This window comes from Pelophylax lessonae (assembly GCF_965119305.1).
Source record: "Pelophylax lessonae genome assembly, chromosome: 2".
Taxonomy (NCBI): Eukaryota; Metazoa; Chordata; class Amphibia; order Anura; family Ranidae; genus Pelophylax; species Pelophylax lessonae.
The window spans coordinates 131,551,063-131,567,417 of NC_138769.1; the positions used below are offsets into that span (position 1 = coordinate 131,551,063).

The 16,355-nt window shown below is 40.3% G+C and overlaps 1 protein-coding gene across 1 annotated transcript in view; it reads right to left on the bottom strand.

Moving 5' to 3' along the window:
* Window positions 1-4,172: 4,172 nt before the first annotated feature.
* Window positions 4,173-16,355, bottom strand: part of LRRC75A (leucine rich repeat containing 75A) — a 524,863-nt gene continuing 512,680 nt past the window's right edge. Inside the window, exon 5 of the mRNA XM_082246071.1 lies at window positions 4,173-5,279. Coding sequence (XP_082102197.1) covers window positions 4,760-5,279 — 520 coding nt within the window. The 3' untranslated portion in view covers window positions 4,173-4,759. The remainder of the gene's footprint in view (window positions 5,280-16,355) is intronic.

Sequence of the window (16,355 nt, forward strand, 5' to 3'; positions counted from 1 at the left end):
ATATGTAAAATAATAATTTCAGAAATTGACCAGTAATAAAAATATACTGGAAATAAAAGTAGCATTGTGGTTATGACATGCAATTTTCCCAAAAGATGAATAACTGACAACTGCTACTGATAGGATTGGTGGCCTGTAATGGCAGATTAAATAGAACAGTGGAATAATGTGCATAGCAATTAAAAAAAAAAAAAAAGTCACATACCTTCATTTCTGTAAAAGGTATGGAGTACATTTACGTACATATTTGTGACAGTTATTCGTATATCTTGTTGTGCTCCTTTTATTGAAAGCCTAATGGTGAATGGGGTATAAAATCTAACTAAAATGTCAGTCCAGTTGGGATATGTTTTCTCGTCACTTCTGTCAGCCCACAGCATCTCTCTCTCAGATCTCTAATTTTCCTTATCACTATTCTTCCCTAAAGCCGGCCATAGACGGTTCGAATCTTGGCTGGTTCAGCAGGGACTGGCTGAAATTCAAACAATGGCAGGCTGATTGTACCCAAGTGAATCCATCGATCGACTTGGGTACAACCAGCACTTTAGATTTTGCATGCGATTTTTGCAAGTGGCTATAGCCGCTTGTGTGTTCTCCCAACAGGGACAGCTCCCTGTCCTTCCCCCACTGGGACAATACAATAGCTCCACGGGAGGGATTCCTTATCAGCATTGACAAATGCAGTTATAAATAGTCGATTATCTGTGTTTTTTGTATGAGCTTTAAAAAAATATTTCTCCACATAATTCTGTAAATGGGGCATGCCCCTAAAAAATATTTGGTCCTATGTTTAGTGGCCAACAAATCCAATAGTGATCAGTCTCCCCATCCATACACAAATCCTACCCGGGTTACATTCAGTACTGTCACCTAAAATAACCTCTTATTTATCTAAGCAGATCAAAGCTAAAGGTTCCCATAATTTCCAACTAGAAGCACTGTACTCACCTTTCCTTTACTCCCCAAGCCCCAAGGAAAACAAAAAACATACCTGGCATTTGCAGACATGGGACAGTATGGGTTTCACTTCCTCTGCCTTAGATAACAGTGCTGGTGACTTAACATTGTCCAAACATTGTCCCTATGGCCTCCTTCACACGGCTGGCCAACTGTGTCCAGGCTTGGGACATCCACAGGTAAATGCACGATGTGCAGGTACATGCAAATAGCTGCAGCCGCTGTCAGCCTGTCATTAGTTTATATAGGCCTACCTGCTGCTGGAATCCACATAATTCAGATAACTAGCCGTGTGAAGGAGGCCTTTCTGTGGAAGTTCTAACAAGTTAATTTAGGGCTTACCCAGCGATTTTTACTCTCAGCCCCAACAGCCAAATTGAGTAGCAAGGAAGTGAAAAAGACTAAATGCAGTGAGTGCATGGTTAGAGACTTACCTGCCAGAGGGACCTCCCTCCCCCCCCCCCCAGAACTGCAATGTCATTCGTCACTCTGTTGCTGCGACTAACAACTTTCTTAATTTTCTTTAGGGTCAGACATCACTGGCCATAATTGGTCATCTTGACCTTGGATGAAGCAAACCCTCAGGTATGTGCACAAGAGTTAATTCAATCCCTGTGCCCAGCAGATGCTGGAATTATACACTAAGCTGCACATGCCCATTTAAAAAAAGATTGCTGGCAGACGATTTGTACAGTTCATTTGCAATTTTTGCCCTGATTGGAATTCTCTTTTAGGACTCATTCACATTTTCTACGCTGATCTGTATTTTTTTCCACACTGCATAAATGCAGGTCATTGCTATTGTTTTCTTTGTGCCCTGTTCACACCAAACTGCTGGTGTGATGTGCGATGCAGCGCAGTGCGGAAAAATGCAGCACTGGACTGCCCTGGATGGCATGCATGTACCCACAAAGTAATGCAATGCACTATATTATACCTCATATAAAGTTAAACTTTTTTTTTTTTTTAAATGAGTAAGCAGTGGAATGGGCTGAAATGTGATTTTGCACAGCTCCCTGCACTGACAGTCTGTCTGTGAAGGCTATCATTTATTTAGATCATGGTATAGCTAGTAGTAAAGTTGAGTTCGTTTTTACAATTATCCAAGTATCTTTTGTAGAACTAAGTGATCAAACACCTTTTAATTTACAGAACCAGTCCAGTTTAACGTGACCTACTAATAAGCTACTACATAATTCAAATAAATAGAAATCTGCAGATTTGTGTTTAAACTGAGTTTTAGTTGCAAATCCAGAGCAGGAAAACCAAGGCCATCTACACAAGCCCTCATACCATACTTTGCCTAATGTAAGAATGATTGTTTTAGGGGACATCTGCCATGATTTTGTGTGGATATGGTCTGGATTATCCATTTTGATATAAATAAATCCAGCAAAAGAGAACGTTTATGATCCCCGAGTAGGGAATGTCAAGGCCACATTATAAGAAAGTGGTTAGGAATTAAAATCCTAAGAGGGTATTTCCATGCTTGTGTACAGGTTTCGTAATGTGCCATTCAAGTGAGAAATGGAAGTAATGAAGTTGAATTATTTCCTCTATTTTCATGAAAGATCTAATAAGGCCATTATGTTTCCCTCCATTATGTTCTTCAGTACTGATATTACTGTAATTTAATGGTTCCATACCACCTTCAGCTCCAAGAAAGCTTTTACTCTAGTGTACTCTAAACCCTGAACCTCAAAAGCTACAGAAAATATTCTAGGGAGTAACATGTACTATGTTTCCTCAGAGCCACTATAGGTTATTTTATTTTTAATTTTTTTTTATAAAATGTGTATTAATATATTATCAATACCTGCAGCTGTAATTGTTAAAACAGTTAAGGTTCTAAAAGTGATTGGCAATTTTGTAATACTGAAACACATTATTTATTGTAAATTCCCATATAAAAATAGATGATGTTGTTGGTCCACTTATGTTCTTATAGTAGATGTAAACCCTAACTAAATTAAATTTATTTGTCCATGCAGTTACCCTTTTTTTGGTTAGAATACCGTTTTCACTCATTTTTTATATCTTTTGTTGCATTTCAGCACTGCTGATCTCCTGTAGACTTTTTTGGATTTATTTACTAAAACTGGAGAGTGCAAAATCTGTGCAGCTGTGCATGGTAGCCAATCAGCTTCTAAAGCCTCGTACACACGTACCGATCGCCGGCCGAACGATCGGCCGTCTTTTGTCCAGGGCTGTCGTGTCTGTTGAAAAATGCAAATGACTGCACACGAATTTTGTCGGCCAACAACAGCCGACTGCAGAAGTGATGTCATGTGATGGTTAACTTTCCTTGTCTTTTTTCTTTTCTGAGCATGCCCAGTCTTGCAAATCTGCTGTCTGTCGGCCGAAATCTGTACTGACTGGCGAACAATCGGCCGTTCTGGTGTTGGCCAACAAAAATTTTAATGCTTGCACGACAGATTCTGTTCGGCCGAAAATGCGCTGTCGGAAGCATCATACTAACAAGCCTACAATCAGCCGATCGGTCGTCGGCCGAATATTTACTGCCGACAATCGGTACGTGTGTACGGGCATAAGTTGAGCTTGTTCAATTTAACTTTGAGAAAAAAAAAAAACCTGGGAGTTGATCGGTTTCCATGCAGAGCTGCACTAGATTTTGCACTTTCCAGCTTTCGTAAATCAACCCCTTTCTGTCTACATGTACTCCAGCAACTGCTGCATGCCATTTTTCAGGATGTGTTTCTTGCTGGTGGGAGCAGTGGAACATTCCTTGAAAATGTGCACTTGTAATTTCCATTAGGAGAGCTTGTGACAGGGTAACAATGCATTAGAAGATTTGGGGGACATTTTCCACCTTATAAGAGGAAGTGCCAAAGGTAAGACCTTCACAGCAGGATTACCAAAATTTCTTTAATAAAAGTTGCAGATTAAAAAATATTTAAAATAACTTCTGAAATTGCATTAACGTATAGATAAGGTATTGTAGTAAAGGGTTTTACTTCTACTTTAAGGATTTTTTTAACGTTATATATTTATATAAATTGCAAAAAATAAAAATTCTATTACATATTTTTGCAAGTTTTTTGATATTTTAATCTGTATGTTTGCAGGTGAGAGGAATAAAAGCTAACGCTGTAGTGCTCTCATGAGGAACACAGCTGGCAGTGTAACTTGTTGAGTTGAGTGGAATTTACTAATTAACATTGTTAAATCATTATTTCTTCAGTATTGTACAACAAATGCCACATAGAGATCACAGGGCATACGCAGAAATTAGGCACTCTAGGACTAGAAGATCTGTGAACTGAGGACAAGGAGGTGAGCGCAATTCATAAGCTATAAAAGCAACAACATATATTTGCGTCTTCCTTTTGTGGAGTTCCTCTAAATCTCAATACAAGTGATAATTTAGATTTTTATTAGTTAGTTATATTATTATATGTGAGATTTAGCATTCACCCTAGGGCTAAATTACACGTCAAGTACACCTCTAATGATTTAGGATCAATTTGTTTAGAAGTCTAGAGATTTATATAAACTTGTGATTTACTGAAATCATAACATAATAAACTGTTCCAGAGATATTTTTGGTAAATTTAACATTGTTTTAGATAGGTAGAAGCTGAAACACCATTTCATTGGTAAAGGAGATAAAGAACAAGCCAATGTCATCATTGGATTTTGGTGGAAATGTCAAAGTAGTTATTTTATAGGATTGACTACAGTCAACTCAGAGCTCAATAAGGTCATTACTTCACAACCCATCTCTTATGTATTAAACAGGATTTTACATAACCAAGTCATTTTACATCAGGAAGCATTTTGGTTAGCTTTCTGGATGAGTAATATTATCATCAGAACCGCTGGTAACTTGCTCATCTTGGTTTTCTGTTGAAGTATCTTGATTTTCTAGGTCACTTAATTGTCCTTCTCCAAATTCTAAAATGGTTGGCAGATTTCCCTGTTTCGGACAACGCTTTTTGAGGCTAACTAAAAAAGGTTGTGGCAGTGAGAAGATGTCCACGTTATTGCCAAGGTCAATCCAAGTCATGCAGGGAAACTTTTTGGAGTCCTTTAACGCTTCTGTAATTTCCCTTAGGATGGCTTTTGTCAAACGGTTTCCATTAAGGGCCAGAGTGGTTAGGTGTGGAAGGGCACTGAGGACAGGCATGAGATGTACAAACATTTCATCTGTTAATTCGGTAAAGCAGAGTTCCACATTCTCTAGTTCTTCTGAATTGTGCTGAAGATAAAGTATCACCCGTTCCAGATCCTTCATTGTAAGGGGGAGTCCAGACAAATCTAAGGAGCCTTCGTTAGGTTTTCCAGCCAAAATTGCTTTTAAACTGAAAAAAAAACAAACAAAAAAATTCAATAAAAAAAACAAAAAACACATTAAACTTCAGAAGGTTAAATGTACACTGTATCTTGTTTCTACTTTATATAAATAATGTTCTGTGTGCTGGAAACATATATCACAAACTTTAATATGGAACTAAACCTTTGACAAACTCCCTCAGGACAGGGGCTTTTGAAGGGGACTGCAGGCTAACCTCTTGCCTAATGACTATGGGCCCTGGCTTGTGAGGGAATACTGCCCTTTGTGGGGTGACCCTTGGAGTAATGTTACTTTAGATTCAAGTCCACATCTCCCCAAGACACACAGACTCTGGGATTCTAGGCCTAGAATCCATATTAAAGGCCTAGCTGCCCATTGCCAATAGGGGTCAGACTCATGGCAGATGCTAGTGCCATCAGCTCAACCACCTGTCTTCCACACAATGTTGTTTGTGCTGATTAACTCACCTATTGTCTACAGTGGGGATGTGTTTACACTTACAATAATTTATTGTACGTGTGTATTGTACGTCAGGAGCTTGATGATGGCAAGTCTGCTAGTTAATTAGCTCAAGTTAATAAAATCGCTGTAATCTATTAGTTGCTAGTTGGAAAGTAGAATACGGTTTGTGTTGGTTGTTCCTAAGATATGGTAATTATATTTCTGTACACAATTTCATCTGCATATTATAATGTATTCAGGCACCTGACCTGGAGGATTATATATTCAGTGTGAGTTTGTTCAATAAATGTTCCAGATCTTATACAAGCTATTCTAGGCTAGTTTTGTATGGGGGCAGCTAGAATATCTGATATCTATGTTCAAGACTGAAGGAAGCGGTATTCTGAATGAATCACACAAGCACATTGTGAGGCCACGGTTCCATTACATTGGTGGCAAGCGGTGGAATGCTTCCTGCAGTCTGGGACATCCAACCTCCACTGGGATCCAAGGTCCGGATAGTAGAAGAGAAGAGGTACAGATACCATCCGCCATGGAAGAGCAATTTGGAAGGAGGTAGCGGGAGATACTAAACCTAATATGTAAAATGTTATAGGGGGCATCTAGAAATGTTAATTGTGTGTAAGCAGTAATCTGAATTTTTTTTCTTTTGACTTCAATTTCTTAAATAGAGACGTTTCTAGGATGAGAGGGTGACTAGGCACTTCTGTACTTAGAGCAACTAAAGTTAGAGCCTTGTAGTTGTATATCTGCAGTGTTGCCTCTTAACCACTTGCCGACCGCCGCAAGTAGATTTACTGCGGCGGTCAGCCCCTCACAGGCAAAGTGACGTAAATATACGTCACTAGACTGTGAGGCTCTGGGGAGCGAGTGCGCGCCACCGCCAGCGCGCTCCTGCGCGGCCACGGACCCCCCCGCGCGTGTGACCGGCGGACCTGATGTCCGCCGCTCACTCTGCGATCGGCGGGGGAGAGGGAGAAAGTCAGGCAGCTTGTTTACACATTGTGTAGAGACACCGATCATACGGTTCTACTATGTAGGACCGTTGATCAGTGTAACTACAGCTCAACAGACAGCCAATCACAGTTAGAATCACGCCCCTAGGGACACACACAGCCCCTCCCTCTCAAATAAAGTTAACCCCTTCACTGCCAGTGTATTTTTACAGTAACAGTGCATATATATAGCACTGATTACTGTAGAAATGTCACTGGTAACCCCAAAAGTGTCAAAAATGTCAGTCAAGGGTCCGATCTGTCTGCCGCAATGTCACAGTACCGCAAAAAAAATCGCAGATCGCCGCCATTACGCGTTAAAAAAAAAACAACAAAAATGACAAAAATCTTTCCCTTTGTTAGTAAATGCAATAACTTTTGCGCAAACCAATCAAAATACGCTTTTTGCGATTTTTTTTTACCAAACATAGGTAGCATAAAACAAATTGGCCGAAAATGTTAAAACATTTTGATTTTTACTTTTTTTTTTGGGGAATTTTATATAAAAAAATGTGAAAAATATTGTAATTTTTGCAAAATTTACGCTCTTTTTTTGTTTATAGCGCATGATCAAAAAATCGCACAGGTGATCAAATACCACCAAAAGAAAGCTCTGTTTGTGGGAAAAAAAGGACGTCAAATTCGTTTAGGTACAGCGTCGCACGACCGCGCAATTGTCCGTTAAACTCACGCAGTGCCGAATCACAAAATACCCCCTGGTCAGGAAGGGGGTAAAATCTTCCGGGGCTTAAGTGGTTAATACTGAGCTTAACATATTTAAAGTAAGATTTGGTGATTTCACTGCTTTGCTACTCACTGTTCTCTATGCTGGAGACTATGACAAGAGAAAGTAAAGTCTTGCCTCTACCAAGATGGCTGCCCCCACAGAAAGACACAGCGCAGACTAAGGCACTATAAATTAGTGAAGGGCTGCAGGGTGACCAAAGGCAATACTGTGGACCAGGCTTGTGTCCTCTGCCTGCCTGTTTTTTTTTGGGCAGAGAGATCTTTGCACAGTGGGGGTTTGGTGGGCATAGGTTTTATCGCTCTTCAAAAGTATATTTTCTCTTGCAACAGATTACACATATTTTCCCAGGCCATTTGCAAACCATAAAATTCCTCAAGCACTTTAAAATGCACATAATTTTAAAGCTAGACAATTTGCTAAATACCCGCCTGATATACACATATATAAATGTTTACTGTATATATTGTACAAGTGAAAGCTGCTTTCTATAGGGGCACTCTCCGTACAGGAGGAGCCAAAAGCGCCAGCGGTGGACCCAAGAAGAGGCAGTTTGGGACCGCTATATGCAAGTCTATTGCAAAGAGCAGGCAAGTATAAACCTGTTTGTTATATAAAAAATGCATTTACAATCACTTTAAGGTAAAAAAAAAAAAAAACCTTCTGCATCCAGCCCCCCCTTATACTTTCTTGAGCCCAGATCTCGTTCCAGCAATGTGCATGAGAGAAGAGGCTCTCTAAGCTCTCTCCCTCCTAATTGGCTCAGAGACAGATGCAGCAGTATTGGCTCCCCTGCTGTCAATCCCACTCAGTGAGGAGGAAGCAGCCCCCCCCTCCCCAGGGCAAGCAGCTTGCTCTGGGGGAACTCAGTGAAGACGAGGAGCCAAGAGTGCCGGTGGTGGATCGGGGCTACTCTGTGCAAATCCATTGCACAGAGCAAGTAAGTATACCATGTTTGTTATTATAGGAATGCATTAAGTTAAAAAATATTTAGAGTTTAAAACCACTTTATTGCAGAAAATGCATTAAGGTAAAAACCTTCTGCCTTTTAGAACCACTTTAAAGCGGAACCTTACTCTCTCAGTCAACATTGACTATTTTTCATCTTTGTGCTGCTAGCATTAATAAATAAACAGGAAAGCACATCATGTTTATTTGTTTTTTTTAACATTTCTTCAGTTACTTCCTGGTTTCCAGGTCTAGGCAAATGTCGTCACACATCCCAGGAGTCTTCAGGAGGGAACTTTAATCTCTCAATCAACCTTGACTATTTTTCATCTTTATGCTGCTAGCATTACTAAATAGATAGGAAATTACTTCATGTTTATTTATTTAACATTTCTCAAGTTACTACCTGGTTTCCAGACCTAGTAAATGGTATCATACATCCCAGGAGTCTTCAGAAGGGTAGGAAGGATTTTTTCAGCTAAGCACACCCTCCTGCCTGCATGCCTGAGTTAGCAGCAGATGGATTATAGAAAGTAAATGGTACATTAATCATCTGGCCTTACTTAAGATGGCTGTGGCCAGAAATGCTAGGGAGTGTTTTTTAAAGTGATTCCTCAGCAAAATAAAACACAGAGACATGGATGGATGGGAGAGTTTGCTTTAAATATTAAAAATTATTTAAATAGCGTTTTTGGTTTGTAAGATGCAGCGTAGTTCTGCTTTAATAGTGACGAGGAACTATCAATAGAGTGAGAAGATTGTTAATACTTTTAGCTATGCATTGCATACAGTATATTTTGTGGTGAGATATCTGGTATGTCATGCTGCTATTTACCCTTCAGTCAGAATAACAGAACATAGCCTAGATTTTAATTTATGTTGAAAAAAAGACTTATGATGAAATAACAGTGATGTTTTCATAAATGGTTTTTAATGGTTTTAAAAGTGAACCTTTGGGGTGAGAGATCTGGTATTTTATGCTGCTATTTATCCTTCAGTCAGAGCAACAGAACATAGCCTAGGCTTTTATTTTGTTTGAAAAAATGATTTATGATAAAATAACAGTGATGTTTTCTTAAATGGTTCTTGGTGTTCCAAAAATTATGAAATTGCATTAGCAAATGTCTATAAACCCACAACAATAAGTGAGCTGCTAGGCCCTTAGTTTCTCACTGAATGGTTAATAGGTGAAATACAAGAGATTACAGTGGTTGCAATCATGCAGATATTGTACCATGAGCAACATATATATATATATATATATATATATATATATATATATATATAGAGTATAGAAAAAGACGGGATCAATTGTCTGCAGGAATAGAACATATAGATATAAGACAGCAAGTGTTGAAGGGGCAGTAGGGTTTTTTTTTTTTTTTTTAAACAGATAGCATATGTTAACTCTAGGCCCCAGTTTCATGTAGACCTTACATTAGGCTCTATTCACATATAGGCGTCTCAGATCGTGGACTGTGCGACTTCCGTGACTTGCAATGGCACTCCCAAATGCGACGCGATTTTGCCACAATTGATGTCCGACAAATCCAGGGACGCCTGCCGCCTAAAAAAAGTACAAGAACCTATTTTGGGCGACAGGTGTCCCGCGATTCGTCGGACATCAATCGCGGCAAAATCACACCATGTTTGGGGTGCCATTGCAAGTCACGGGAATCGCACGGGCATCCCGTGACTTACAATGGTTCGGGATCGCGGGAAGAATTGCGGCAATTCTGCCTGTGATCCGAGACGCCTATATGTGAATGGAGCCTTATGGGAAGGTGGGCAAAAAAAGAAGGAAAAGTCATCCCATGCAATTAGTGAGAAACACAGTAGAGCCTTATTAAAACAAAAGGTACTTACAGGTCCATCTAAAAATAAGGAGGTTACCTCCAAAACCACTGGTTTATAACAAAGCCTAATATTATAGAGGCATTTATTTCAATCTACATAAGTGTGCGAATCTTACCAAAATAGCTGTGTTTGTCAATGATTCTGTGACTGGCAATGTTAATATTTGATCACAAAATACAAAAATCTATTGTGGTTCCGCATGCACTATACTGTACTAAAACCATGCTATCTGTAAACAATCATTAGCATTATCGCAGTATTTTACAGTGAGTCAGAAATCTATGATGGGCCTAAGGAGATTATGTGTGCACGTGGGAAAGTGCATTAAAATAAGGAACGCTAACAGAAGTGAAGAGGGAAAGCTGTAATCCTGTCGAGTTGCAGCTAAGCTGGTTTGATCCAAATGGTAAGGGTTAGCAGTAAAGATGTCATTTAAAGTAGAGATAAAATGCCACCTGCTCCTAAATCACTTTCATTGTAAGAAAAAAATTAAGAATTCAAGAGAAAACAAAAATCAGAATTAAAAAATGCTGAAATAAACACGATAAAGCCTTACCTGTTGTAATTAAACTGTGTTAGGGAATAACCGTAAAGTATGGGTTAGGAGGACCCAAAGGCCAAGAATCCTCCACACCTGAAGAAATAGAGAAGGAAAAAGAACCAGAGATCCAGCGTACCCACTAGAGGCACAGTAGGGTTCCTGGATGAGGATAAAGATATAAACAGAAGATAGAGACACTAAAGAAAAAAATTGGGAAAAAGTGAGGGCTCTTAGGGACTTTTATGGTACCATACAAATATGTTGTATGACGCAGTAATACACCATGTATAAAACAATCAAAACTTTTATTCTGTAATTAAGATAAAAACATGTTTGTGCATAACAAGGATTTTAGGCCTTGTTATCTCTGCATATAAACATTATATTTATACATGTTTTTGTATTTCCTAGGTTTATTAGTATTGCATTGTTAGTACTATTGAATATCTGCCCCTGAAGAAGCAGTGGCGAGGACTGCGAAATATGTCGGGCGCTAGTCTGGGATAGCCTGTTGGCATTCTGGTTTTGTACTGCATTAATGGTTCTACAATGTAACTTGCTGTACTATTGTAATGTGTTTTTATCTTAGTTACAGAATAAAAGTTTTGATTGTTTTATACATGGTGTATTACTGAGTCATACAACATATTCGTATGGTACCATAAAAGTCCCTAAGAGCCCTCACTTTTTCCCAATTTTTTCCCTTTTCCTTTAGTGTCTCTATCTTCTGTTTTTGTCTTTATTCTCATCCAGGAACCCTACTGTGCCTCTAGTGGGTACGCTGAATCTCTGGTTCTTTTTCCTTCTCTATTTCTTCAGGCGTGGAGGATTCTTGGCCTTTGGGTCCTCCTAACCCATACTTTAGGGTTATTCCCTATCACAGTTTAATTTAATTGGGATGTAGGTACCTTGTTAATTAGCAACACACCACCACAATCGCCTTTCTATGTTACCTGTTGTAATATAATAATTAAAAAAAACTGCTTCCCCCTCCTCCATGTGAAGGGCAGTTGTTTTAAAGAACATGTAAGTGGACATATTAGACGACTGATTAGGTATTTAACTAATCAATACATATCTGCCTGCAATGCTGTGTCCTGTAGAGATGCAGGGGGGGTCAGAGCATGGAACAACAACAGAGGACACTGCCATGGGACACTTCCAGACATGTCAAATGATTTACAGATTGATAAAGGCTGCAGTGCTTTTCTTTTGCAGGGAATCGCCATTAAGGCCCTTTTCACACCTGTCCGTTCTGCCAACGGACTCCATTTTTCTCAGCGGGGATCGATCCGCCGATCCCCGCTGAGCAGGCGGATGACAGCTCCATCTCCGCTCCGTGTGCGGAGAGGGAGGTGTCATATCCCCGCTGTCCTCTATGGGGGAATCGGATGAGAACGGACCGCCTGTCCATTCTCATTCGATCCTCCAGACGGATGGAAAATAGGGTTTCCATCCGTCCGGATTTGGACGGACATGTCTCTGCTGATATCCGCTGCCCCATAGAGATGCATGATGCATCCGTTCAGATCCGTCTGAAAAACTCTGGATCTGAACGGACCATATGCGCGATCGTCCTTTACACCGGGAGAAAGGCAGGTGGCTAATGTAAACAAAGCCGCCTGTCATTCTTCCCTGTGTAAGAATGGAGATCATACGGTTCTTCTATGTAGGACCGTTGATCTCTGTTCTTACACCTCAAGCCACATCCAATCACAGTAAGAAGCACGCCCCTAGGGACACACTTAACCCCTCCCTCTCAAATAAAGTTAACTCCTTCCCTGCCAGTGTAATTTTTACAGTAACAGTGCATATGTATAGCACTGATTACTGTAGTAATGTCACTGGTAAACCCAAAAGTGTCAAAAATGTCAGTCAAGGGTCCGATCTGTCCGCCGCAATGTCGCAGTCCTGCAAACAAAATCGCAGATCACCGCCATTACTGGTTAAAAAAAAAAACAACAAAAATTACAAAAATCTTTCACTTAGTTAGTAAACGCAATAACTTTTGTGCAAACGAATCAAAATACGCTTTTTGCGATTTTTTTTTTACCAAACATATGTAGCATAAAACAAATTGGCTTAAAATGTTAAAAAATTTTGATTTTTACATTTTTTGGGGGGAATTTTATATAAAAAAATGTGAAAAATATTGTTATTTTTGCAAAATTGATGCTCTTTTTTTTGTTTATAGTTCATGATCAAAAAATCGCACAGGTGATCAAATACCACCAAAAGAAAGCTCTGTTTGTCTTAAAAAAAAGGACGTCAAATTCATTTAGATACAGTGTCGCATGACCGCGCAATTGTCCGTTAAATTCACGCAGTGCCGAATCGCAAAATAGGCCCTGGTCAGGAAGGGGTAAAATCTTCCGGTTAAAGACAAGAAACAGAGGCTTGAGACAGTAAATTGCCTTAGCATTAGCCTATCTCTGGCTGTACTGTATACTGAACAAGAGACGCACCAGAAGATAGAAGAATTGTGTATTTCTCCCCTAAACCATTCTGAAAGATTCCCTTTTTACTAAAGCATTTAATCACGCTGACACCTAATCATCAAATGCTTTTTGTTGTGCTCACATTATAACTGCGCCTGTTTTCTACTTCTTTCCTCGGCTTGCATTTCACAATTGTTAATGGCTTTGAGCCCCACCGAGAGTAAAGAACACAATAAATGATTATCATTATGATGATAGAAATGAATCCTATTACAGTCTTTCTATCCTTTGATAAATGTAGTGCACCGCTTTCCTATTTGGGGCAAGTCGCTCACCCCTTTATCAGTATTATTACTAGAACAAAAACTCTAAGAAGAAGGGAGCAAAAAGGTCAGTAAATAGGGATTTATAGGAAAAGGTAGACACAGGCAGAGAATACGTGACTGCTGTTTAAATGACAGAAACTGACAAACAGTGGACTGAAAGCTGGAAGAGAAGTTTACTTCAGCACTTCCATTGTCACAGCTGGGATAATAGGAATGAATGGGCGCAGGGGGTATTATAGGGAAAGCACACAGAGATACCGCAGCTGTTCTGTCTTTTATATTACCAGGAAAACCACAGTGTACATCTTTTAAAGCTGAATTCTGGATTGACATAAAAACACTAAATTAAAGGGGAGGTCGAGCCCCCCATGAAAAAAATTAAAAGTCAGCAGCTACTAACAGTCTAGCTGCTGACTTTTAATATTAGGACACTTACATATAGTTACATAGTAGTTGAGGTTGCATAAAGACAATAGTCCATCCAGTTCAACCCGTGTAGGTGTGTGTAGACGTATTCATTTCCCATACCCCTGAATGTTTTGATCTTGGAGATCAAAATCCTGTCCTGGAATCCAGCAAGGTTGGCACCCCAGTCGCATCGGCTCTCGGGTTCTGCTGCCGCCATTGCCTGTAAGGGTGACCAAGAGTGACGCCCTGTGGCTTCACAGCCAGTTCCCTACTGCGCATGCGCGAAGCGTGCTTTGTGAATGGCCCAGTGGTGTGGGTAGGAGAGGGGCTGAACTTCCAGGTGATCCAGCCGTGGCAAGATCACCTGGAAGTGGGAGCGGGTACCTGTCAAAACCAGGTACCCGTTTTCCCCTCCCCCCCGAAAGAAGCCAAAATGTGGCACCGGAAGGGGGGAGGAGGCAGATAAGCTGAGCATCCCCTGTTGGTTGAAGCTCCACTTTAACTTAGATGTGTATTCATAATTCAAAATCCTAAATGTAATGTTTTAAATGTAGTTAGTGTATAGTTGATATCAGTCAAATTCAATCTTCTGTACAGCAGCTTTCAGACTGGGAGAGGAAGGGGGAGCCCTGGGAGCCAATCAGGCTAAGCTGTATGCACATGTGCTGACAAGGAACATACGGACAGGGGGAGAGAGTAGAGCGAGCAGCTCATCAGTCTGCTGCTCCTTATCTCATGCTGGAGGCGTGGAGGTGACTGAGATTTATTGTGTACATGCAGTAGATAAAGGCCAAGCCTTTGCAGACCCCAGGACCGAATGGGCCATTTTGAAATCCTTTAGCTCATATTTGTGTATTTCAATTGTATATTTAGCAGTCTGCCTGGAGTTGAGCTTCAATTAACATTTTTGTACTGTAACAAATAAAAAAAAAAAAAATGTTTTATGCAATGTTAATGTTTTTAATTGATGCTCCATATTTTGAATAACCTGTGGCTGTCTGCGCTTCTGGGGAGAAGCTGCCTAACACCTTTGTTTCAGTTTTCATGTCTTAAAGGGATTGAATAGGCAGAAGGTTTTTGTATCTTAATGCATTTTATGCATTAGGATAAAAAAAACCTTCTGTGTGCAGCGGCCGCCCTCACCCGCCCCCAATACTTACATGAGCCCATCTTTATCCAGAGATGTTGCAGGAGTTTCTCAGCTGCCTAGGACTCCCCTCCTAAATGGCAGAGACAGCAGTGCGGCATGATTGGCTCCCGCTGCTGTCAATCAAAGTAAGTCAGTAAATCAGGAGAGAGAGGAGGTGGGGCCAGGTCTCAACAGGAGGTGGGGCCAGGTCTCAACAGGAGGGATGGGCCAGGAGCACCAAGAAGAGGAGGATCCGGGCCACTCTGTGCAAAACCACTGCACAGAGCAAGTAAGTATAACATATTTGTTATTTAGAAAAAAAAAAACAAGGCTTTTCCAAACACTTTAATTACTGCTCTGGTGGTTGCTCGTCGGTGCCATCTAGCACAGAAAGTGAGGCAAATAAACACAGACTCCAAGAAAAAAAAAGATAATAAAACCTTTTTCATGGCAGTATACAATGGAACATACAATGGAGCTTTAAAGAAGATTTTGTGTTTCTCCAGTGTATTCTACTCTTGTAAGTACTTGCAGAGCGCACCTTCCAGTCTTTGATCACTTTCCTCTCTCTATTCTTTTCCCTTCCATCTCTGGGCAAGCTCTTCCTGTTTGTTTGGATGTCAAAATAGTGCAGAGACCGATGGACCCAACTGCTCATTGGCAGCATTGGTATCACTGGGAGACCGGGGCCACTTGCCCTGTCAGTTAAATGCCCTCTGTTAAAATGGCACCAGGACTACTAGATGCAACCAGAAGTATTGTCATTGGGGGGCTCTACATGCCATTACAATTTGTGTATTGCAAATCTGAAATCAGCAAGGGGTAGCAGAGAGCAATGGAAATGTTTGGCAATCCCAATATTTTACTGCCACTAAAGCTCTTCACTGGTAAACAGTCATCCTATTAGCCCTTCGGTGCTCTGTTGCTATTCATTACTTGCTACATTGCTTTGCAGCCTTTGTTGCTCTTTTTCCTGTCCTGCTGTCCTCTTCTTGCTATGGATAATCCTACTCAGTGAGACTACCAGTTGCTTATAAGGTAAGGGATCAGGTAAATAGTAAATATTTTATTTTGGAGAAGAGCGTATTGTTGCTGACTGTCAGTGATAAAATAAAGAGCGTGAACAGCTTCTCAGGGAGCTAAGGTGGCAAAAAGAAGATATGCGTTTCAGGAATCTTTACAGTGATGAGAGTCTTATCTTCTTTCAACGCTTGTCAGAATATACACTCAACAA